At 34.7% G+C, this 25,012-nt stretch overlaps 2 protein-coding genes and 1 long non-coding RNA gene across 8 annotated transcripts; 2 read left to right on the forward strand and 1 right to left on the reverse strand.

The window, feature by feature from the left end:
* Window positions 1–111: 111 nt before the first annotated feature.
* On the forward strand, window positions 112–4,455 carry LOC128213813 (programmed cell death protein 2-like). Its single transcript, XM_052919869.1, has 4 exons — window positions 112–646; window positions 2,906–3,171; window positions 3,542–3,649; window positions 4,106–4,455. The coding sequence occupies exons 1-4, from the start codon at window positions 112–114 to the stop codon at window positions 4,253–4,255; spliced, it is 1,059 nt and encodes a 352-aa protein (XP_052775829.1). The 3' UTR covers window positions 4,256–4,455.
* Window positions 4,456–6,661: 2,206 nt separating this feature from the next.
* Window positions 6,662–14,131, reverse strand: LOC128213814 (S-methyl-5'-thioadenosine phosphorylase-like). 3 transcript variants are annotated; one of them, XM_052919871.1, is made up of 10 exons: window positions 14,062–14,131; window positions 11,837–11,856; window positions 9,869–9,955; window positions 9,663–9,721; window positions 9,242–9,409; window positions 8,856–8,958; window positions 8,488–8,640; window positions 7,884–7,970; window positions 7,535–7,657; window positions 6,662–7,127 (listed from the first exon to the last, which is right to left on the reverse strand). In XM_052919871.1, exons 2-10 carry the CDS (start codon window positions 11,849–11,851, stop codon window positions 7,086–7,088), a joined length of 837 nt encoding a protein of 278 aa, XP_052775831.1. In that variant the 5' UTR covers window positions 11,852–11,856; window positions 14,062–14,131; the 3' UTR covers window positions 6,662–7,085. The 3 variants fall into 3 exon arrangements, with proteins under 3 accessions (XP_052775831.1, XP_052775832.1, XP_052775830.1); XM_052919872.1 differs by lacking the exon at window positions 14,062–14,131 and adding an exon at window positions 13,106–13,124; XM_052919870.1 differs by lacking the exon at window positions 14,062–14,131 and adding an exon at window positions 12,460–12,604.
* Window positions 14,119–22,854, forward strand: LOC128213816 (uncharacterized). 4 transcript variants are annotated; one of them, XR_008257806.1, is made up of 4 exons: window positions 14,195–14,281; window positions 16,806–16,963; window positions 17,206–17,375; window positions 19,044–22,854. It is a non-coding gene; the product is annotated as an uncharacterized LOC128213816 (long non-coding RNA). The 4 variants fall into 4 exon arrangements; XR_008257807.1 differs by lacking the exons at window positions 14,195–14,281; window positions 16,806–16,963 and adding an exon at window positions 14,119–14,132; XR_008257804.1 differs by lacking the exon at window positions 16,806–16,963.
* Window positions 22,855–25,012: the final 2,158 nt, after the last annotated feature.

Here is a 25,012-nt window from a genome sequence, read left to right on the forward strand (position 1 = left end):
TGAAAGGAACATAATTCTCATACAGGTTGGCATTTCTAGTTTTAAGAATCAGTTGTTTGTAACCTACATATTGGCAATCCTTACAAATGAAATTATTTTACGTCAAACAAAATGGCAGCGCCCACTGTTGACAAACATGTTGAACTAGGTTTTGTAGAAGAAACAGATAAATTTCTGCTTAAAAGCAGATTCTTTCCAAGTAAAGTTGGAGGTAGACCGGCCTGGTTGTCTTTGAAATCATTGCCAACTCCAGAAGAGCTTTCATGCAGCTTGTGTTCCAAACTAATGAAATTTTTGATGCAAATTTATTCACCTGATCCTTCAAAAGAGTCCTGCTTTCACAGAACTATTTTCATCTTTGTTTGTGACAATACGAACTGTTGCAAATCAAATTGTGCAGGTCATTTAGTTGTATTTCGGTCACAGTTACAACAAATCAATGAATTCTACAGTTCCAAACCACCAGTTGAGGCCAGAGTAGACAAGGAAATAGATGCCTCACTTCACAATAAGTTATGTAGGGTGTGTGGATGCTTAGGGCCCAAGACATGCGGAAAATGCCACAAAGTTAGCTACTGCAGTAAAGAGCATCAGGCAGTTGATTGGAAAGAAAATCACAAACAAGAATGTTCTTCAGATTCAGCAGGTATCTTTCTGTTGATATTTACAAATATTGCCTCCATTGATCATGATGAACATGTAAATTTCCTACTTTCATCAACAAATGATAAAAGAATCTCTGACATTAATATCAAATTATACTGTGGTAAGGATCATGCACTTTTATGTCCCTGAATTCAACTTTTAAACGGTTGCGTTCAATCTAAAGTATTCGGCTTTTGACAAATTATTTTGTAGTCAATTTCCGAATTTGCTGTAACAGAAAGCTCAGGAAAACATATAATCATTGGTTGCTAAAAAATGAATGAATATTAATGAGAAAAACATTAAAACCTGTTTGAGAACCAACAATTCTATCTTAATCACATGACTGGTCAGGTGACCGGCATCATGAAATAACAGTTAACTGTTAACAATTTTCATGACCAGATAAATATCGTAAATACTCTAATGATCACACATGTCGGAATATTCATAGTCATGAAATATAATTTCTCTAAAAGTAAGCCTAACTTAATAATATTAAAGATTAATATAAACATGATTTTAGGTTGATTTTAAAAAGCATACTATATTATATTACATCAGTATCTTTCAATGCATCCTATCAATGGTATCAAGTTTATTTTATTGTTTTGCCTGATTTCTATCTATGCTAGCATTCTATACACAATATAACTTGGTAGGTGACTTTTAAAGAGTTTTAAACCATACTGGTTATGCACCAGTCAATTGTAACCACGGCCCACCCAGGTCCGGGGAATAGCGGGGACTTCGGTCCAGCCAGCCCTGGGTGAAATCTCCGCCCTGCGGGAACGAACTGATGGAAAAATCCCCGCCAAATTCCCCCGCACGCCAGGGATGCGAGGTAAGGCCCATTCCCCGCTATATTTTGCGTAAAGACAAAACCACCGTATTCACCTGGCACTGCAGGGCCACCTGAAAGGTAAAAACACGGCCCATTTCCCCGTCTATCCCCGATATACCCCTGGACCTGGGGGGCCGTGGTTACAATTGACTGGTGCATTAGGGACCCCATTTCTGGACGGAAATGGAGGTTTTTCTTGAATAATTCAAGAAATACTCAATATTTTTGGATTAAATTTCACTTTTCAGAGCAAAGTTAAGCCCAAGATCTAAAAAGTAAATTATCTGTATAATATATTATGATGAATGGTTATTTTGAAAATGAGTTCATGTGCCAAACATACTCATTAAAATCCACTGACATAACAGTGTACTGAACCAGTAATTTGCCCTCTTTAAGAAAATTTATATTATCATAAAAAATCTAAAAATTGCTGTTTATAAGAGAATTTTGCTTGTGAACAAATGTTGAAAAAGTATGGTGCACCCTAGTGCAAATTTATAATTGCTGATAAATTGCTTCTTTTCAGTGTTTTACTATTACTATTTTGAAGCCTCATTTTAACAAAATATCATTTGCTTGAAAAAGAATCAAAACGGAATTGCTAAACAAGGGCTTAACAGGGTGGCGAATAACTAATAGGGTAAAATTAAAAGCAAGAATTATGTGGAAAAAAGATGTTAAGTTTTGTAAAATAACACAATCAATAAATAACACCACCTTATTATATGATGTTGTACTAATTCAATATCAGACAAACATTTGCTGCAGCAAAACAGAATACTAAGATTGTAGTGAGAGAACTTCAGCTATCAGTTATATTGGTGTGGACCAATCTGTTAAAAACATCTAAAACTTATGATGACATTTATGGTAAAGACCAGAACATATTACTATAAAGCATGCAATGTTCATGATTATTGTCAAGTTACACGGACAAAGTTCTCGAAAGTTTTTAAGCATAACAAGCTTACATGTGTACATAGCTTATTTTTTACTTAGTCTTTAATTTTCTAAATAAAAAAACTGTTTATCATTATTAAAATAAAGATAATTTCCTTTTAAAGCTTTACCCTCACAGATTGAACGTTTTGACAACTTTTTAAATTTTTTGTCTTGAAACAAGCAAATTTTTGGGTAAATATCTGCAAACCAGTAATAAAAGACTGCTGACAAAAGATCTGGTCACAGCTTTTCATAAAAGTCAAAAAAATAAAAAAAGTTGGAAAAACAGCAAATCTGTGAGAGTGCAGCTTTAAGGTCCCAAACAAAGAATGTAAACATCACACAAATTCAACCATCACAAAAATAGTGAGCTTAGCTTACTCATGTTACAACATACTTGAGAAGTCTCGAGAAATTAGTGTCAGATCAGTTGCAGTACATTAAATGCAGGTTTAAAAAATTTACTTTCAGATGTTGCCAGTGAAAAGAACTACAACTGCCTTTTCCCAGAGTTTGAGCTTGTGACTGAGACAGAAAATGTTCCTACAAAAGGTACAAAGGAGAAAAATGATGCAACAAAAATGAAGGAGTATGAAGAATTCCTTAAGTCTGCAAAAGGGTCTGATGCAGGAGAAAGTCTACCAGATTCCGAATTACAAAGCATGGCTGGAAAGGGGACAGATAATGATAAGCAGCTGCTGAAGTTTAAGGAAAGAATTAGCTTTGAGCCAGAACAAGTAGGTGACTCAAAACATTTTCTTAAGTGACATCAGTCAATCAGTCATGCTTTTGTATTTCTTACTGTTAATTTAAATGCTCGGAACAAAAGATATTTTTCTGAATGCTTTGGGTTCCAGTATTTTGTTTGCTGTACATATGGAAATTATTATGAAAGCACTGATCATGTGTGCGTGTGGAATAATGAAATTTATTGGCCCTATGGAAAATTTAAGGCCCTTAATAGTTTTTTAGTGTTCAATGGTAAAAGAATGGATGTGTAGTTCTACATTTCTATAAGGCCACAAGAGATTGTCAAGCCTTTGGCATGTGCATTTTGCAGTGATAAAATGAATAAAGTTACATTGATGACTCATTTTCACAACCCAGGTTCTGCGCTATGATAAAGGTGGTGAGCCTCTCTGGATTGCCCATTCTCCCAAACCACAAGCCATACCAGATTGTGATTGTGGGGCTAAGAGACAGTTTGAATTTCAGGTAATTTCAGTTCATGTTAACATTATACTTGCATGTTTTTGAGGCTGACAGGAAAGTCAGTTTTGATAATGTTGTACAATGTCAAGTATATTCTTGTTCAGTATTAATCATTCCTTAGTAAGCATGTCTACTCACAGATTAGTGAGTGTATGATGTATTATCACAGAATTGTAATTTATTTACATTTAGTAGAAACGTTCATTGAACAGATTTGATGCAATAAAAGGTCAATTTTGTGTAACAATGTAAGGGACATAATAAATGATTGGCTAGTTTACAATCAATGTCATGATGACTTGCCTTATGTTTCAATATTTATCATGCTAGTATTTCTTAGTGATCATGTTAACAGTCTGCTGTGTATGCAAGTTCTTCAAATTGTGTACCATACATAGTTAATTTTTTTGTTATTATACTACCATGTTCAATGAATTCCTTAACTTCTGTACTTTCCAGGTGTTGCCCCACCTTCTTTCCCACCTGAATGTGGACAGGCTGGGAGCTAGTCTAGACTGGGGCACATTGTGTGTGTACACTTGTGTAGACAGCTGTGAGACGGGGAACCAGTATAAGAGGGAGTTCATATTCAAACAAGACGTTATCTGATTTTAATTGTATTTATTTTATATCTGTATACAAATGTATAATAAAAACCAGGTATTCTTAACAAAGATGTTCATATTTATTTTCAAAATTTATAATAAACAAACTCAATTGTATACTTCAAGTTCAAGTTTAAAGAAATATTTTCATTTAACCATATCACGAGCTTATTGGTGTCTTAATGCCATTACCCTTTGTATGGGTCATTCCTGTTTATGGGTCATACCTGTGTATGTGTCATTCCGGTGAACAAGTCATTCCTGTGTATGAATAAGTCATTTCTGACTGTATGAATGAGTTATTCCTGTTTACAGGTCATACCTGGGAATGTGTTATTCTGGTGAACAAGTCATTCCTGTGTATGAATGAGTCATTCCTGTGTATGAATGAGTCATTCCTGTGTATGTACGAGTTATTCCTATACAAGTCATTCCTGAGTATAAGTCAATCCTTTGTATGTACAAGTAATTCCTGTGTACGAGTCATTCCTGTGTACCGTATATATGAGTCATGTCTGTAGGAGCCATTCCTGTGTATATATATAAATGTATATCAATCATTCCGGTGTTAGAGTCATTCCTGTGTATATTGGAGTCATTCCTGTGTATATATGAGTCATTCCCATGTTTGAGTCATTCCTGTGTATATATGAGTCATTCCCATGTTTGAGTCATTCCTGTGTATGTTTAAGTCATTCCTGTGTGTGTATAAATCATTCCTGTGTATGAATAATTCTTGTGTATGTATGAATCATTCCTGTGTATGTACATGTCATTCCTTTGTATGTATGAGTCATTCCTGTTTACTGGCCATACATGTGTACGTTGGCCATACATGTGTACGTTGGCCATACATGTGTACGTTGGCCATACATGTGTACGTTGGCCATACATGTGTACGTTGGCCATACATGTGAACGTTGGCCATACAGGTGTACGTTGGCCATACATGTGTACGTGTCTTTACGGTGTTTGAGTGTGTATGAGACATTGAATCTGCCTGCAAATCCAGATTTGCTGTATAGGACTTTGTCTGACCTCGTAAATGTTTTATCAATTGCGGCTTAAATTTTAACCCTGGTAAAATTGGTGTATTGTGTGCACAAGACCCTGTCTCATGGGAGTCCAAATTGGGAAAGCATTGAAATACGCCTCTTTTTATTCTAGCACTAAGTCTGTTTCATGGAAGACACAAAGGTTAAGGAGACTGAGCAAATGGGTAAAATGTTTAATAGGGATGAGATGATTTTGTCATCACACAATATGATACATTTAAGTACAAGTTCATACTGATATGACATTTTCCCATACTGTACAGATACTTTCATTGAAATACCAAAACACACAAGAGAAACCAGAATTATTTGTTAAGCCATTTAGTTTCCTTCTTGTATAAATAACTTGAAATATTTTCTGACATTATTGTTGGCATTACTGTGGCAGGACTTGAACCAGAAAAAACTAGTGTGTGTTTGAAAAGGAAAATCTTGTATTTCTGTAACTATTTTTAAAGTGATATTGTATTACATACTAACAATGACTACATTGTACATGAACACCAATGTTCTTGGTCCCGTTACAGTTTGTTGCTAAACCTATACACAGCATACTCATGCTCTTCTGCAGGCTTTCAAGTGACCAATAACAAAAAAGGATTATTTTTTAAAGTAGGGTAAAACGGCGATATTAAGGGCAAAAAGTATGGATAGTAAGGCTTTTTACTTAACTTTTTGGATGCAAATAAGTTATTATTAAACCTATTCATCAATTTTGATGTACATATATAGTTATCTTTGCTTAGAAACCAGCGCTTCAAGAGGAATTCAGCCAAAGGATGAGTACGGTAGATGAACCTGAAATGGGTGTCTCTGACTAATGGCACCATTCATTCTCACCATAGAACCCCTCTTGCAGCTCTGAAGACCTACTTCATCAAACTAATCCTTCAAAGATACTAGAAATGGCTTCTTAATAAAATCAAAATTTAGAAAATTAGAAATAAAATTTACACTGAAGACTTTGGCCCCTAACTTTTTTTAGACTGCATGTTGATCTAAAAACTTGGTCTTGAAAAAAGGTAAAACCACAAGCAATTATGAATAACTGAGCAAATGGGTTCACCATAACAGCATGGTCTCTTTCATTCAAGACAGTTTTAACCTTTTATCCGTCAATTCTTACACAGAAGGACACATTGCTGCACATTTCTCTATGGACTTGTTGTATTTTGCTTGTTGTACTATTGCTGTTCACAATATCCTGCACAAGATGCTGATTTTATGCCTGAAATCTCTGTCTTAGCTTTTCCCATTGTTGCTAATGCCATTCTCTCATGCAGGACTTGTGAGAAAATACTGTGGATATTGTCGACTTTTAGTGGCAGTGATTCAGAGACGAAAATGACAAGATGTGGCCTTAAAAAATGTTTATTATACATTGTAAACTGAATGAAATACATCAATAATCAACAACAAAATCAAACGAGACGTATTAGAATATTGACTAAATTATCACAGCTGAAGTTAACACTACTTGAACTCATGTTTGATTTCACATGACAATAGTCTTGGCCAACGAAGCATTATTACACAATACAGTAATATGCTTGTATTTTTTATAAATGTAATGGAATGTCCAACTTGCAGTATGAACCAATGCTTGTGCGGTATGAACTACTGCATTACACCATCTTAAGTCTTGTATTCAGTGACAGTAAACAGTCATGATTAATTTATTTAATTTACAACCACAATGGCGGCCTTGTGACCCTCACCTGGAAGGCATTTGGTAGCTGTGGTAAATGTGTTTTCCAAACACTGATGAAGTTAATGTTCCTAATAACTATGAGGTAGAAGAACTGATCCCTTTACCAGGTCCTGAAATATACAATGGATGGTTTCATCATTCATTGTTACTTAAATCTGATTAAACATAAGCTTTTTTAAGTGCCATGAGCTTTGAACACTCGTCTGACATAACTGTCACAAAAAAGTACATGCCACAACTAGAGGTAATTAAGCATAAAAAAGTGAACAGTAGACTCGTGAACAACAGTTTTATGCATTTAAGAACAAGCCAGGCCTTTCTCTAGGTATGCCATAGATCAGATTTTCTGAACCATTCCCAACAGCAAAAAAGTTCTTGAACATCCAGCAAATTCCCAATTCTGAATTTTCATTCAATTATTTTCTCAAATGACCAAGAAAAAGGCATGTAAGCATAATTATAACATGTATTTCAAACAGAATTATACACATATATTTATAAATTATAAACAACTTACAGCATTCTCTTTGAGTTTAACAGACCAGTCATACTCCTTGAGTTTTGGTATAACAGCTAGAAGCACGGCGGTAGCCCTTTTGGAGTTTTCAGCAAAAGTCTTCATTACTGCCTCAACGTTCACCTGGAAATGAGTCGTATTGCTTTTGGTTTCGAAGTGCCAGTAATTCAAATCATTTATATCATATGTTGCCTGACATAATTAATAATTGCTTGCTTTTTACACATGCTGATAGCCTCAACTAGGAGTATATTTTCTTGCAATCAGTGTTTGCCTACGAAGAATCAAAAATAAGTAAGAGTAATTGTTGACAGACACAAAACTTCCATATAATTCCAAACCCACTCACTGAGGCTGTATCCTCCCTCCAGCTATCATAGTCTGTCACGAGCCCCATAGCAGCGTAACACAGTCCAGACTCCCTTGCAAGCACAACCTGAAGAAGTAAGCCTGGTTGAATAAGCTGTGTAGAACTTTTGAAGTGACCAAAAAGAATTATGACAGTTCCACTGATTACCATGGTTTGACGTAGTGCGGATGACAAAATCCCAGGTGCACAACTTTATCACATGCTGCTATAGTTTCTTGACTCTAGGTGAAATAGTTTTCAAGTTTTGAATGACACGAGTCCAGAAATCATGGAAGGACGGACAAAAATGTAAGCTATATTTTATGAATACTATTGTACACTGTAAGACCATGCAAACATGTTTTAATTCTCAGCTGATCAAGGGGCGTAACTACACATTGTCAAATATTTTAGCCAGTTATGGAACTTGCAATCATGTGCTTATTGCCCAAGCAAACATGATTGTACATGTATTACAAGTATTATGTAAATATCTGTAATGGTTTTCAAGTTTGACAACATTAGCTTTTGCGCCAAGGCTTTTGCAATAGCTCAACTTTTTCGTCGTAGAACGAACAAACTTAGACCTTGTATCTTTACTCACCTCTGGTACAGTAGTCATGTTGATACAATGGGCACCCCACCAATTCCACATTTTACTCTCCGCTTTAGATGAGAACCGCGGACCCTCGATAGTCAACATTGTGCCACCGTTGTGCACCTTGTAATCCAGCTCTGTGGCTGTGTTGAAGATAAACTGTAAAATATGGGAAAGCATAACACAGTAACTAAATGCAACCAAAATGCATGTCAATCTTATTATATAAATCTTTTACAATGATGTACATTTACATCAAAGTTCAAGTTTAACAATCTTCAAAACATTCTTCAACTGATTATGAGTATACATGTACATGTACTCATCACCTGAATTGTAGCCAACATCTTTATTAATAGTAAACTAAAATTTACTTCACTAGTAATGGGACAGAAAGGCTCAGCCAGAGGTATGTGACATATTCCCTTTGGACCTCCTTCAGTGCCATCATAGAATGTCTGGTCTCTGTGATGGGTTCTAAAGAAGAAATAAACAGTGTTTTTATCAAACAGCAAGGTGAGGAAAATTTAGAACAAAGCTGGCATGCTGACATTTCAGTATTGATCAGGTGTGTCAGCAGTTTCAAATGATGCTGTTGCTCTTTAATAAATCTTCAATAACAGGACCATTACCCTTACATTATCAGCATTTGTAATTCAAAGTATAATAAAAAAAACAATGGGATTATATACGATGTGTATACTCTTTTAGTTATGTCTGAGACCACAACATAAATTTTAATGCCATAATTATACAACACCTGTCAATGAATTGGTCGAGCACCACAATGTCGCCAGGGTGGATGCCCTCCTGTAGGGAACCGCAGGCCGTGGTTACCACAATGTGGGTACAGCCCTCTTCTTTCAGTGCCCAGATGTTTGCTCGATAGTTGACACGGCCAGGCATGATTGAGTGACCTCGGGCATGTCTGTTGATAAAAGAAAAATGTTTTCAATTCAATTTATTGGTACAATATGTTAGTAATTGAAGTAACTTGTTTAACACATTTAATACATTCAGATGAAACAAGCTTATGACAAGCATATACAATTATCAGTAGAAAAGTTTTATGCCAGGCAATGGTTAAGACTTTCTTTCAAATGTGGCTTCATATGTACTGTCTACAAAATGACAGTTCTTCTAAAATAATAAAAAGAAGCATATATATATATGTGACTTACCTTGAAAGCAGGACACAGTCAACATCTCCAATTTTCCCCAGGAGTAGATTGTCTGACGGCTGAAATGAGTTAAAATAAACCAGTTTACAAATATGAGAAACAAATTTTATTTTAGAATAAATACATGTATATGTTATTGTATACAAAGCATGTGATTTGCGTTACCATGTAAGACAGTGATGGTAGTCAATTATCTATAGACATACCTTTCCAAATGGAGTCTCAACTGTTTTCTCACTTTTGTCTTTCAAAATGTCAGTGTTACTGAGACCTGAACCACCAATTATTCCAACCTGAAACAGATTAAACATGGAGAGACTATGTGAAAAATTGATGAGGCAGTGGCAGTCTAGTTATTGTGGAAAGAATTCAATAAAAGCTATGAATTATAATCTGTTTGTTGTTCCATTTCATTACTTCCCAGCCAGCAATCCTATATAGATAGATATTGGCATATGATCTGAATTTCGGCAGATCAGCCCAATTATGGCCTGATAACAGTCCGATATTTATTAGGGATGGCAATGAGTACCCCAGTACTCGAGTACTCGATCTATCGTCCGAGTACTCGAGTACCAAATCACTACTCAAGTACTCGGAAATTGTTTTAAAAAATCTATGTAAAATCACCAAATACACGATTTACAGATGAAGTATCAGATCTGGTTAGTTGCCAAGAGGACAATTTACGGTCCTTAATCCCCGCTGTGTACACAATTGAGCCTAATAAATTAGTTCAGAGTTGCAAACTGTCAACAGAGGGCCCCTATTTCCAATTAGCACTGACGTCAGTTAACGAAGTTTTGATAGCGGTACTTTCACCTACACAATTCTATTGTTTACCAATTAGGGACCTTTCACCAAACAATGGACGCTAACGAGCGAACGAGAAGCGACCGTTACGAGCATTGATTTCTTAATGGGAGTATTTTAACTATATTTGCAATGATTATCACAATTGATTGGTTGATATCTTAAATCAAGAATTATGAATATTAATGAGGTAAAACAATAATACAGTACGAAATAATTCTTTCATTATTTTTATGTATGCTATTAATTTTCGTTCATTGTAATTCAGATTGATGTTTATTATAAATTTCTATTATCTACACGTTCAAATTAAATCCGGGTTTAACTTTCCAGCTATAGCAATTTTGCAGTGCATACTTAATATAAACAAAATCATGAAAATGAAATGAAAAAGACAAAATTTAAAGCATGAAACAACCTTCGTTTTCCTTTAATTTAATGTTCTGTTTAAGTACATAATGAAAGTCTAATTTAAAGATGAAAATTACCAATAATACGACCAACGCACAATATACGCCATGAACGATACATGTATACACGATCTTGTCTTTCCCGAAAACGAATTCATTTTTTCCGAGTAATCGAGTACCCGAGTACTCGATCGGAAGATTGTCCGAGTACTCGAGTACCAATTTTACTACTCGTTGCCTTCCCTAATATTTATGTATTAAAATTATGTGTATTCTAGACTGAAGCTACATTCTAAATAATATGTTTAAATAACTAAAATACTCATAGTATATACTGAATACTTGACAAGTGCTTTTGAACATATCAGAAAATATAGAGGTCCTGATATATTTTTTAATATCAGATAGATGGTTGGTGAAAATCTTTCTTCTTGAACAAAGTCATTACCTCCCTTGATCTTAATTCACTTCATTTTTCGTTCTTTTGTTTTATAAGTAATTTATGAAAATAATTATTAAGTGTTGCTATATTATATATTTTTAGGCAGATTTTGTCATCTATAATAGTTTCATTTAACTTCAGCTGTATGTCTGCATCTTGTGCTACTGACCTGTCAAGTCCACTTTGCTTAAAGTAATTTACATTTCTAGATAAAGAAAAAGTATATCTTAATAATGCATTTATTTGAATCCACAGGATCTGAAAGAATGTCAGATGGACAGATGACTAAAGTTATATAGGCCCAATATTGGCCCGATAGATTGATGACAAGAAATTGTTCCATCTTGTATCCAATGGGCAAAGCGATATCAGATAGATATCATTTATGATATTGTTTATGATATATGTCTGATAAATGAAGTATAATGGTCTGATATATATCTGATATTTGATATGGGATTGCTGGTTGTGTTAAAAGTAATGTATACACAATGTAGATGTATAGATACCTTGATTGAAGTCATTTTGTCTGAAAAAAAAAATGCAATGCATATTAGTTATTAGAACCATTGTCAACTGATCAAACATTTTAAACATGCATAACATACTATTATATTTTGATGCATGTATATCAGTAAATGACGTTTATTTGCTTGAAAATGATTTATTTGCTTGATCTTTTTTCATGTTCTCCTAAAAATTAAAGAAACATCACTATTGGTAAGTTTATTGTCAATGTTTTTGCACTAATACAATTGGCCCACCTCGGTTTTATGCCTTTATTCCACCAACTGAACAGTAAAATATATTTTTTTATTTAAATGAAAGAAAATCTTTCACTTTCAACATATATGTGGATTTTACTCCCCCCTGCAACTAATACTGAACAGTTGAACAAGGTATATCATAATCGTAATGACATTTATACAGTATATTAGAAATTTTGTCAGTCATTTCAATGGAAAATTGATATTTCAAAACTATATTTTTTTCTGGTTTAAATATTTAACAGAAATCAAATTTAGAAACCGCTTGCAAAAATATTCACCGGTTTTGCTGTTTAATGTACTCTAGTAGGGTTAAATCTTGTTATTGGTTCCAGGCCAAAGAAAGCGTCTAAGGATAAACACACCTGTACCAGTGTTCGACACTAACGGGGTCCCGGGATCCCGAGGACACCAATTTTTCGGGAGGGACACCTGAACTTCAAAGTCCGGTGTTCCGTCGGGACACTTAAATTTTGACCGATAAAAGCTAAACATCAATAAATAAATAGCGTTTCTTTTATTTATTACATAAATTTAGGTCCCCCTAAATTTCTTAAAAGTGCATGCAAAAATGATATTATTATTAATACGTTGCACACACTAAAGCGAAAGTGTGGCTGACTTTTTGACTGTAGTTACGTCATGAATCTATAAATAAACAGGTCATTTCACAGTGCGCATGCGGGTTAACACTTCTGTTTTGTTGTTTACCTTATCAACAAGGTCAGAGGTGACAGGCTGTTATTATCGGTACAATAATTATGTTGAATTAGTTTGTTTATGTGTCAGAACCGCCCAAAAAAGATGCCAACACTACTAACCGTGATGACTTAATGATGCGACCTTCAAGTTGTTACACTAACATTTACGTCACAAATACCGGAATCCTACTATTCAACATTTTTTGTTTTATGCTTTGATCGAAACAACATAGAAATAAAATTCCCAAAGTATTATTAATGCAATCAATGTATAAAATTTTACGACATTTTGGCGCAAAAATTAACATACACAATTTTTCGGTCGTCTGCTCTTCCAGTATGCACTACACCTGTAGGGCAGTCTGATTGATTGATCAGCAGCTCTACTTAATATAAACTTGAGTTTTCACAAGCCAGATGTAATAGTCCAACTGTTTCTTAATCAAAAGCACTGACATATGACAAGACCTTGAACCATGACTTATTTAATGCGTATTTTACGAAAATCTAAAAATAGTACCAACCATCAAGTTTTTGTTTACATTGTATCCATCTTTGTTTTTGACTGAAAACAAAAGGGACTTAGACATTCTACCACTTTTGAACCCAATCTACTGACCAGGAGACCCATATCTTCCTCTTGCCATCGCCAGAGGTTCATATGTCTGACACTGTACTATTAACTTGTCATTACATGCTGTTGAAAACATATATAATATGGTGTTTAAAAGACACTGTATGTGCATGTTAGATTTATTATTAAAACAGGTTAAGTAATGAAAAAAATGTAAAAAATGGAAGGGACTCCTAATTTCAGGAAGGGACACCTGATTTCAAATGTTGGTGTCCCTTCGGGATCCCTTGGAAAAATGGTTAGTGTCGACCCCTGCCTGTACTGTCAAACTAGAATTTGACCTCTTTGATCAACATTCTTCGGAACCAAAGTTACTCTAGTTAATTTGAATTATTTGAACAGAATATGACAGTTAATTCATAGTTAAGAAAATTTTATTTAGATATCTTCACATTTCAGGAGAATATCTCGAAAAAATCTTTAAAACTGCCCGAGAACTCGCATGCCGGTAGACTCAATTCAGACAATGTGTTTGTGATAAACGACTCTACGAGTCTAAACTTAATAAATCATTGATACCAATACAATAATTATGATAATAAATGACAAAACGTTTTGATTTGTTTATATTTACATTGTGACAACGTTTAAAAGGTAGTGTTTAACTCGGGTAAAATTAGTACATGTATTACCAGTTGTGTCTATTTCCGTAAAAATTAAATACAGTATGGATTTTGATAAACGACAGTGTGGATTTAGGCAGGTGCGTGTTTACACAATTACGTCATTGATATCTGTGTAAAACACATGAGTATACCACAGCGAACAAAATTGCTGGTTTGTAAAACCTTGGAAGAGGCTTTAAGGAAAATCCAGGAGCTGGAAATGCAAGATAATTTGTGCCTGACTCTAGTACGAAGAATTTTGGGAAGACGGCATTAAATATTTCCATAATTTTATGCATTATTTAACTATTGATGCTTGCAAATCATTTTTTTCAGCAAAGCACACAGTGATTTGTAGGGAATGAGCTGAATTTTGACCTTTACAAAATTTATTGACATTTAACCTAAACTAACCTAAACAAGTTAAACAAATGACAATTGGCTTTATAATGGTAGTCCTAGTTGGGCCTCATGTTCTACAGCACTGTAGTTTATCAAATGACCATATATCTTAATACTGGTAGTCATAGCTGGGGGACACGTTCTAAAGCACTGTAGTTTATCAAATCACCATATATCTTTATACAGGTGGTAATAGCTTTGGGACACGTTCTAAAGCACTGTAGTTTATCAAATGACCATATATCTTTTAACAGGTAGTCATAGCTCGGGGACACGTTCTAAAGCACTGTAGTTTATCAAATGACCATATATCTTTATACTGGTAGTAATAGTATTGGGACACATTCTAAAGCACTGTAGTTTATCAAATGACCATATATCTTTATATAGGTAGTCATAGCTCGAGGACACGTTCTAAACCACTGTAGTTTATCAAATGACAATATATCTTTATACTGGTGATCATAGGTGGGGGACACATTCTAAAGCACTGTAGATTATCAAATGACCATATATCTTTATACTGGTAGTAATAGCTTTGGGATACGTTCTAAAGCACTGTAGTTTATCAAATGACCATATATCTTTATACTGGTAGTCATAGCTGGGGGACACGTTCTAAAGCACTGTAGTTTATCAAATGACCATATATCTTTATACAGGTATTCATAGCTGTGGGACACGTTCTAAAGCACTGTAGTTTATCAAATGACCATATATCTTTATTCTAGTAGTCATAGCTGGGGGACACGTTCTAAAGCACTGTAGTTTATCAAATGACCATATATCTTTATACAGGTAGTAATAGCTTTGAGACACGTTCTAAAGCACTGTAGTTTATCAAATGACCATATATCTTTCAACAGGTAGTCATAGCTGGGGGACACGTTCTAAAGCACTGTAGTTTATAAAATGACCATATATCTTTATACAGGTAGTCATAGCTCGGGGACACGTTCTAAAGCACTGTAGTTTATCAAATGACCATATATCTTTATACTGGTAGTAATAGCATTTGGACACGTTCTAAAGCACTGTAGTTTATCAAATGACCATATATCTTTATACTGGTGATCATAGGTGGGGGACTAATTCTAAAGCACTGTAGATTATCAAATGACCATATATCTTTATACTGGTAGTAATAGCTTTGGGACACGTTCTAAAGCACTGTAGTTTATCAAATGACCATATATCTTTATGCACGTAGTCATAGCTGGGGGACACGTTCTAAAGCACTGTAGTTTATCAAATCACCATATATCTTTATACTTGTAGTCATAGCTGGGGTACATGTTCTAAAGCACTGTAGTTTATCAAATGACCATATATCTTTATACAGGTAGTCGTAGCTGGGGGACACGTTCTAAAGCACTGTAGTTTATAAAATGACCATATATCTTTATACAGGTAGTCATAGCTCGGGGACACGTTCTAAAGCACTGTAGTTTATCAAATGACCATATATCTTTATACTGGTAGTAATAGCATTTGGACACGTTCTAAAGCACTGTAGTTTATCAAATGACCATATATCTTTATACTGGTAGTCATAGCTGGGGGACACGTTCTAAAGCACTGTAGTTTATCAAATGACCATATATCTTTATACAGGTAGTCATAGCTGGGGTACACGTTCTAAAGCACTGTAGTTTATCAAATGACCTTATATCTTGATACTGGTAGTAATAGCTTTGGGACATGTTCTAAAGCACTGTAGTTTGTCAAATGACCATATATCTTTATACAGGTAGTCATAGCTCGAGGACACGTTCTAAAGCACTGTAGTTTATCAAATGACCATATATCGTTATACTGATAGTAATAGCTTTGGGACACATTCTAAAGCACTGTAGTTTGTCAAATGACCATATATCTTTATACAGGTAGTCATAGCTGGAGGACACGTTCTAAAGCACTGTAGTTTATCAAATCACCATATATCTTTATACTGGTAGTCATAGCTGGGGGACACGTTCTAAAGCACTGTAGTTTATCAAATGACCATATATCTTTATACAGGTAGTCATAGCTGGGGGACATGTTCTAAAGCACTATAGTTTATCAAATGACCATATATCTCTATACTAGTTATCATAGCTTTGGGACACGTTCTAAAGCACTGTAGTTAACAGATGACTGTATATACTCCGGTACATATCTATACCTAACACTGGTTTATATGGCAGGAAGTATATTGTCTTCAGCTGTGTTCTTATTCCACTGACCATACACATTTATATTAGAGATTTTGACTGGACTTTACCTTAAAAGCTCTGTTTTTTTATTAAATTCTCTTACCATATAACTCTATAAAGGTGACTTTCTCATGCACTGTAGGTCAATTGACAGATGTTCATTTTTTTTAGATTTGGCCTAAAAAGACCTGTAGCAGTTAACAAGCTATTAGATGCACAATAGCACAAAATGACCACCACCACTATCACCCTAAAGTGTGTGCTTGGTGTCTGTCTACATGTGCTTGCTTCTGGAATGTTGAAGAACAAACTGTGTTGAAACGCCAACTGTTAAGACTGTGCTTTGTGTTTGTAATTTTGTATGATAAGACATTTATTGTTTCCGCCAGGCCTAAAGGAAATGTTTATGAACAAGTACAGGTCTATACACAAGTACAGGATTGAAATATAAACAACGATTTAAAGAGTATTGAGTTGATGAGTGAGAACAAAAATGATATACCCATGTACATTTACATGTTCAATAAATAGTGCATCTCATACTCTGAATAATAATTCATTTTGCTATTAGGAGTTGGTCATGGACCTTTGCCGCCCTTCATCCAGAGCCTTCCACAGAGATGGCAGATATATCGCTGCCTGGACCAACAGTTGACCATGCCGTTGAGTCCATGAAAACATCTACAGAATTACATCTGCGGCCGTGGCTATTAATGGATACATTCTGCACCACTTCCATGTGTAAGAATAGAACTTTCCAAGTCCTCAGCATAAGCATTTCTGTATTTAAAACGAAAAATATTTTAAAAATAAATAAATATAGTTTTAAATAATTATATACAGGCAAAGTAAATTATATAATTTGTTTCATGAATGTGTTGTTTTTTTAATTGCTGTTAAAGCAACAGTTTGCACCAGATGATCAAATTGCAAGTTTATTAAGTTTAGCAGTTATTTCATATTTTTCCATTCAAAAAGATTACTGGGTATGTCTACCTAGTAGAATTAATTTCTTATGCGTGATTGGCTAGTCGATGTTATCACATGATATAACCAAGTTAGGTGTATAGCTTTAATATACCACTTGATTGAAGTAAGCCTTCGTAGCACAGTTGATACAACACTGGACTTCAATTTCGGTGACACATTTTTTTTACATGTTTGTACTTTTTTTACAATTATGACATAAAAGCGTAACACATTCTATTAAATAATTGTCCTGAGATATGTTACAGAAAAAAAACTTTTTTAGTGCCAATCTGGTGTACAGTCCCTTTAAGGCCTTATACCGTACTTGTAGACTTATTGTTTATGATAGTCTGTTTAATCATTTTATTATACCCCCCAAAACAAAGTTTGGGGGGGGGGGGTATACTGGAATCGGGTTGTCCGTCTGTCTGTCTGTCCGTCTGTCCGTCCGTTTCTTTTTTTTGTCCGGGATTCATCTTTGTCGTTATTGAACAAATCTTTTTCAAACTTTCAGATATTAATGGCCATGATGTAAACTTGCGCCTCTGTGAAATTGGTACGGGTCACATGACCCTGACCAGAGTTATCTCCCCTTGATGTGTTAAAGTAGGCAAAATAAGCCCTGTCCGGGATTCATCTTTGTTATTATTCAACAAATCTTAATCAAACTTTCAGAAATTAATGGCCATGATGTAAACTTGCGCCTCTGTGAAATTGGTACGGGTCACATGACCCTGACCAGAGTTATCTCCCCTTGATGTGTTAAAGTAGGCAAAATAAGCCCTGTCCGGGATTCATCTTTGTTATTATTCAACAAATCTTTATCAAACTTTCAGAAATTAATGGCCATGTTGTAAACTTTCGCCTCTGTGAATTTGGTACAGGTCACATGACCCTGACTGGAGTTATCTCCCCTTGATGTGTTAAAGTAGGCAAAATAAGCCCTGTCCGGGATTCATCTTTGTTATTATTCAACAAATCTTTATCAAACTTTCAGAAATTAATGGCCATGTTGTAAACTTTCGCCTCTGTGAATTTGGTACAGGTCACATGACCCTGACTGGAGTTATCTCCCCTTGATGTGTTAAAGTAGGCAAAATAAGCCCTGTCCGGGATTCATCTTTGTTATTATTCAACAAATCTTTATCAAACTTTCAGAAATTAATGGCCATGTTGTAAACTTTCGCCTCTGTGAATTTGGTACAGGTCACATGACCCTGACTGGAGTTATCTCCCCTTGTAGGCAAAATTAGCTTTGTCCGGCCTAACTCCAGGGCAAACAACCTAGACATGGAGGGGTGGGGGGTATTCGTTAGCCTATGGCTTACAGTTCTAGTTGTATATGGGCAACATTTTATGTAACATCACTTTATGTAAAAAATTTTATAAAAAGTCACTGTGAATATAAACAGTTTTCAAATATGTACATTAAAATTGCAGGCTGTCAGTTTGAAACGTCTCTACTCTGACAGAAGGAAGGGAATTAATACCCAGGATTGTTCCTCAGGAAAATCTCTTCAACAAGCTGTTGTCAGTTTGCATGCTCTTTGGATGGAATTACCCTACCTTGGCTTGCAGAGAATCTGTGATATAAAAGACCTCTTTTGTGCTGCATTGTGTCATTGATTTATTGTATTTTATATGTATTATGCCACTATTGTAAAAACAAATGGGCATATGTTTTAGCATATGTTTTCAAACAGACACATTTATATTTCAAACAGACACATTTATATTTTTGAATAATTTGAAAATACATTTTGTAGGTTGACTTCACACCATGAAACATTAATGGTAGGTTATATTTGACCAGAACATGACAAGTATTGTTTTCGGAGTTTTTTGGTCGAAGGTGAAGGTAATGGCTAACAGTGGTTATTCTGCACAATGAACCTTGAATTCTTTGACCTAGGACCATTAATATTTAGTGATTGATATATCAGTCCAACTCATATGTGAAAGGGACATGATGAAATTGAGCAAGAGCTTATTAGCATTGCAAATTATTATTTGTTCATTTTTAGCTCGACTATTCGAAGAATAGGTGGGCTATACTATCATTAACAATTCTGCGTTAAAGTTTTCATTTTATGTAATAAAATCAAGAGTTTTTATCCAATGGTAATCAAACTTGGTCAGACTATTTGTCGGCATGTTATCTTGAAGATGTATGAATATGGGTCATCCCTGGTCAAATTCTAGGTCACTAGGTCACATCTTAGAGAAAATATTTCCATGTCATAAATTCAACATTTTTTTCATATCTTTATGAAACTTGGTCAGAATATTTGTCTGCATACTATCTTGAAAGTTTTTTAATATGGGTCATCCCGGGTCAAATTCTAGGTCACTAGGTCAAATCTTAGGAAAATCATTCCACATCATAAATTGAAATTTTTTTGTCAAATCTTTATGAAACTTGGTCAGAATATTTGTCTGCATAATATCTTAAAAGTTTTATAATATGGGTCATCCCCGGTCAAAACCTAGGTCACAAGGTCAAATTTTAGAAGAAAGAATCCCACAGTCATAAAAATTCATTAATTTTAGTCAAATCTTTTTTAAACTTGGTCAGAATATTTGTCTACATGTTGTCTTAATCATTTGTGAATATAGGTCACCTCAGATCAAAACTAGGTCACTAGGTCAAATCTTAGGAAATACTTTCCTGATGTCATAAAAAAAATCTATGCTTACCAAAGCTATCCATATCAGTTAATAACTAAATTCAATTGTTATTTTATAAACACACATCCCAATCATGAATTTCAGATCTAACCATATTTTTCAAAAATTTAAATTTTAATTAACTTTAAAAATATTTGAAATCTTAGATGATAAAGTGTGTCATCTAGGGTCAAAAACTAGGTCTCTGGGACAGATCTTTTTGGAAAAGCTGATGTATTTATAAAATGTTCGTTTTTCCTCACACAAATGGAATAATTTCTGTTGATCAGGTTATTTGTATGAATGATATCTCCGATAAATATAAATATGGGTCTTTTTGGTTAAAAATACTAGGTCATTAGCTCAAATCCTAGGTTTGCAAAATTGCATTGTCAAATAAAAAATCAAGCTTTATGCGGCGTTGCCGCGTTGGCGTCTTGTTATTTTTTTATTTTGACAGGCACATTTTTATAATCTTAACCAAATCAAACCTTGTTTTGTCACATTGTGATTCTTATTCACTTTTTTTATTTGATTGTTTTATTGCTTTTTACAGGCACATATCACACTATTATTGTATTTACGTCCAATTCCAAGAGGCGTAGTAGAGCGCACTGTTTTACGACAGCTCTTGTTAACCTGTAAAGTGAAACCTGGTTATAAAAATGACATGACTGTGTCATTGTGTTGGCAGGCCAGGAGGAGGGCAGCATCAAATACATCTACAAACTTAGTATACAAAGTATTATAGAATTGCTTTCGGGGCCCATAGGATCAAGGTCACTAAAACAAAAGAATATTGAAACTTAATCGCACAACAAAGGCTTAATTAATTAGGTTTGTCTGTCAATCATTGAAAACTTGTTGTTTTTTTTGCATTGCAGCATTTCATGCTTAATTTTTATTTTGTCTCTTTATTGCATATTACCTTTATCATTATTGTATTCATTTCTAAGACAAAGCAGCATATAGTTGAGGGCACTGCCCCATGACAGCTCTTGTATATCCTAAAAAGAATACAATAGTGATATACCCTGATATAGGTAGTTTTGGTACATTATCACGGTTTTAATTTTAGCTTTACTGGCCAAAGATCAGAATATCTGATGTGATGGTAATGTGTACGTAGTATGTGCTTCCTAGTGCCTGTAAACAATTGCTTGTGAACACCATACAGTCTTTAGTTATGATTGTATCTCAATAAAACAGTATTTAGATATCCAATAGAGCTCGGTTCCTTTCGAAAACCAGTCAGATCTGCCCATGCATGCCTAGATTATGGGCCTTGAACGTCTGTGCGACTGTAAACAATTGCTTGTGAACATGGTACAGTCTTCAGTTTAAATTGTATATAGATGAAACTTGTACAGTATTAAGATATCAATTAGAGCTTGGTTCCTTTCGAAAACCAGATCTGCCCATGCATACCTAGATTATGGGCCTCAAAAGTAAAAATAAATGCTATTTTTAGCCAAGTCTACATGAGCGAAGTCTATTTTTAGACAAGTTTACATGTAAAGTCACAAATTCATGTGAAAAATTGTTCAAATTAGGCCCCTGGGGTCATTATTGGCCACGCCACTGGGTTCACCGGTTTGGTATACTAAATTGGGAAATGTTTGAAAATCTTTATGTCTGAAACAACTATGCAGACCCTTGTTATTTTGAATAAGGATTATTTTATTGGTCTGCTACCATGGTTGTTCAAATTATGCCCCTAGGGTCAAAACTGGCACTGCCCCCAGGGGTCACAAGTTTTTTAAGAAATATTTTCAAAATCTTCTTGTTTCAAACCACAAGGCTCATATCTTTGATATTTGTTGTGGAGCATTATATGTAGACTGTCTAGCAAAACAGTTGAAATTATGTGCCCTGGGCCGGGGCCACCATCCATTTAGTCCTTTTAAAGCTACAAAAATGAAAATTTGACCAATAGTACAGTTTTGTAGCAAATTTTATTCTCCTCAGATGACCTTTACTTGGCACATATTAGAATACTAGTAGTTCATGCAACTAATCTGCTTACAACACTTTCTGTTCTCAGATGTTAAATGTGCAACGTTTTAAGCTAACTCAAACACAAAACGTGAACAATATGTTTGTTGGCTATTACTCATACAAACATGCTCTGGATCAAAAATAACCACATGAGCCATGCCACTAGAGCATAGGCACTCATGGGCCTCTTGTTTTTTTTAGAAAAAAAGCATACTGACCAACCCTATTTATTTTAGAAGTTAGCTGAAACTAAGAACTTTTTTTACCTTACTTTTATATTAGATTGTGTATTGCTAAGATTTTTGCTTAAAGCTCCATTTAAGGTAACTGTTCATCTCAAATGTAACAGCTTTTGCCTTCAAACTTTTAAAATTTCATTGAACCAGTGGGTTCATCATGATGCACATCTGTAAATGTTTCTCCCTAATATGGGCTTTTATGTATGCAAACAGAACATTGAACAATTGGCTTTCTGTGTAAAGTAAACCCTGTCCAGAACATTTGTCAAATTGCTGTGTCAGCACTTGTTTGAATGGATTTATTTTATTTTCATATTATGATTTCAAATAAAGTATTTAAAAATGTTGATTTCTTGTATGAAGTGATTACTACAATCCTTATAAGGTCAACAGGAAGCTTGAAAAAGTATCTGTTACATGTATTAAGGCATGATTAAAATCATTTTTCCATTTTGCAAAAAGCAGATGGTTAATTTATACCACCTTCAGGTAGTCATGATGAACTCTTCAAAGATATCCCAGGTAAAGGTAGTCACGATAAACTCTTTCAAGTTATCCCAGGTATGCATGGTCACCTCTTAAAAGATATCCCAGGTATTCATGATCACCTCTTCAAAGATATCCCAGTTATTCATGATCACCTCTTCAAAGATATCCCAGTTATTCATGGTCACCTCTTCAAAGATATCTATCCCAGGTAGTCATGATCACCTCTTCAAAGATATCTATCCCAGATAGTCATGATCACCTCTTCACAAAGATATCCCAGGCAGTCATGATCAACTCTTCAAAGATATCTCAGGTATTCATGATCACCTCTTTAAAGATATCCTAGGTAGTCATGATCAACTCTTTAAAAATATCCCAGATATTCATGATCATCACCTCTTCAAAAATATCTCAGGTATTCATGATCACCTCTTCAAAGATATCCTAGGTAGTCATGATCAACTCTTTAAAAATATCCCAGATATTCATGATCACCTCTTCAAAGATATCCCAGGTAGTCATGATCACCTCTTCAAAGATATCCCAGGTAGTCATGATCAACTATTAAAAGATATCCCAGATATTCATGATCACCTCTAAAAGATATCCCAGGTAGTCATGATCCCCTCTTCACAGATATCCCAGGTAGTCATGATCAACTCTTAAAAATATCCCAGATATTCATGATCCCCTCTTCAAAGATATCCCAGGTAGTAATGATCAACTCTTAAAAGATAACCCAGGTAGTCATGATCAACTCTTTAAAGATTTCCCTTTGTAACCATGCAGTTGTTGCAAGCATACTTTAAAGCCCTGGTGAAGGGGAGATCAATGCAAACTGAACATGGATGGTTTGTGTGGAAATGAGCCCACTTTTTTGGTAGAAAGTTCTATGTGATTAGTTAAACAACAGGTCAAATTGCAGATGATGTTAGCAAAATGATGCATGAAGTTAATTGACAGGCCATAGCTGTCAGACTTGAAAGGAAATTCACTTGGTGGTTTAAGCGTGAACAAAAGCCAAGATCAATCAATGCTTCAGACCCTTGATCTATGTATTCCAGGGTGATTTGCAAACGAAAGTGTATAATAGTTACTGTGTACTTTCAGGAGAATTAATTTGTGGCACAGTTCACATAAGTTCCGCTTATGTTGATTTTTCCATGCAGATAAGTAACCATACTTGTATGAAAAATTATTTCTCAATTTCACCAAGCATAGAAAACTACCAACAATGGAAGTGTTTTTTGTCACAGACTCAATCATGTCATCTAAAATCCACACAATTCTTTCATATTTTTTCAATCTTCTCTTCAACTTTGGCCCATTTCAGATGAACTTTTTTCAAAGCACAGTAAAAAAGACCTTTATCATATAGTTTCTTGTAATTCCTCAGGTGAATCCAAATCCGTTTAACTAGTAGTTGCTTCACATAATCCAACCTATTTTTGTATATCTTCTTAATCCAATGTTCTTGTAACTCCTCAGGTGAATCCAATTGTTGAGCTAGTAGTTTTCTTCACATAAACCTATTCTTGTAGATCACTTTCTTAATCCAATGTGACCTTTTTTCTCTAATTCCATGTCTTCATTAAACCAAAAGTTACCTATTTCTTAACACATCCAGTGAAGACTTTCTTTTAAGTCTTTACTGATTCTAACCACATTTCTTACACTTGTATATATCCTGAGTTTTATCTGTAGACTTCAAATCAAACAACTTTTTTTTCATAGTTTTCCAAACATAACATGACCTCTTTGCTCCTCAAGTGTATCCAGGTGAACATCCAATTTCAAGTCATGATTCCAGGTGATCAGTTGATAAACTGCATTGCTTAAGATTTAGAACTTCACGTCAGCTGTCACCGCCATAACTACTCATATGAAGCATTGAAGGCTGGGGCGTAGCCAGCATTATGCACTTACGCATGTGTGTAACATCAATTTGAAAAATGAAAAAATAAATATGGCAAAAAATGGCATCAAATTCAAGGGCTAAGCTAAATATCAGAATAA

The sequence above is a fragment of the Mya arenaria genome, chromosome 13 (genome assembly GCF_026914265.1).
Source record: "Mya arenaria isolate MELC-2E11 chromosome 13, ASM2691426v1".
Taxonomy (NCBI): domain Eukaryota; kingdom Metazoa; phylum Mollusca; class Bivalvia; order Myida; family Myidae; genus Mya; species Mya arenaria.

Excerpts from the sequence above, each read along its gene's own strand:
- LOC128213813 (XM_052919869.1), top strand. The coding sequence starts at position 112 with ATGGCAGCGCCCACTGTTGACAAACATGTTGAACTAGGTTTTGTAGAA. Across the intron at positions 3,172-3,541 it reads TTAGCTTTGAGCCAGAACAA|GTTCTGCGCTATGATAAAGG; the intron begins GTAGGTGACTCA and ends TTCACAACCCAG. Across the intron at positions 3,650-4,105 it reads AGAGACAGTTTGAATTTCAG|GTGTTGCCCCACCTTCTTTC; the intron begins GTAATTTCAGTT and ends TGTACTTTCCAG.
- LOC128213814 (XM_052919870.1), bottom strand. The coding sequence starts at position 12,589 with ATGTTTAGCTTTTATCGGTCAAAATTTAAGTGTCCCGACGGAACACCG. Across the intron at positions 11,857-12,459 it reads AGTGTCGAACACTGGTACAG|ACAAAATGACTTCAATCAAG; the intron begins GTGTGTTTATCC and ends TTTTTTTTTCAG. Across the intron at positions 9,410-9,662 it reads GACTGTGTCCTGCTTTCAAG|ACATGCCCGAGGTCACTCAA; the intron begins GTAAGTCACATA and ends TTTTATCAACAG.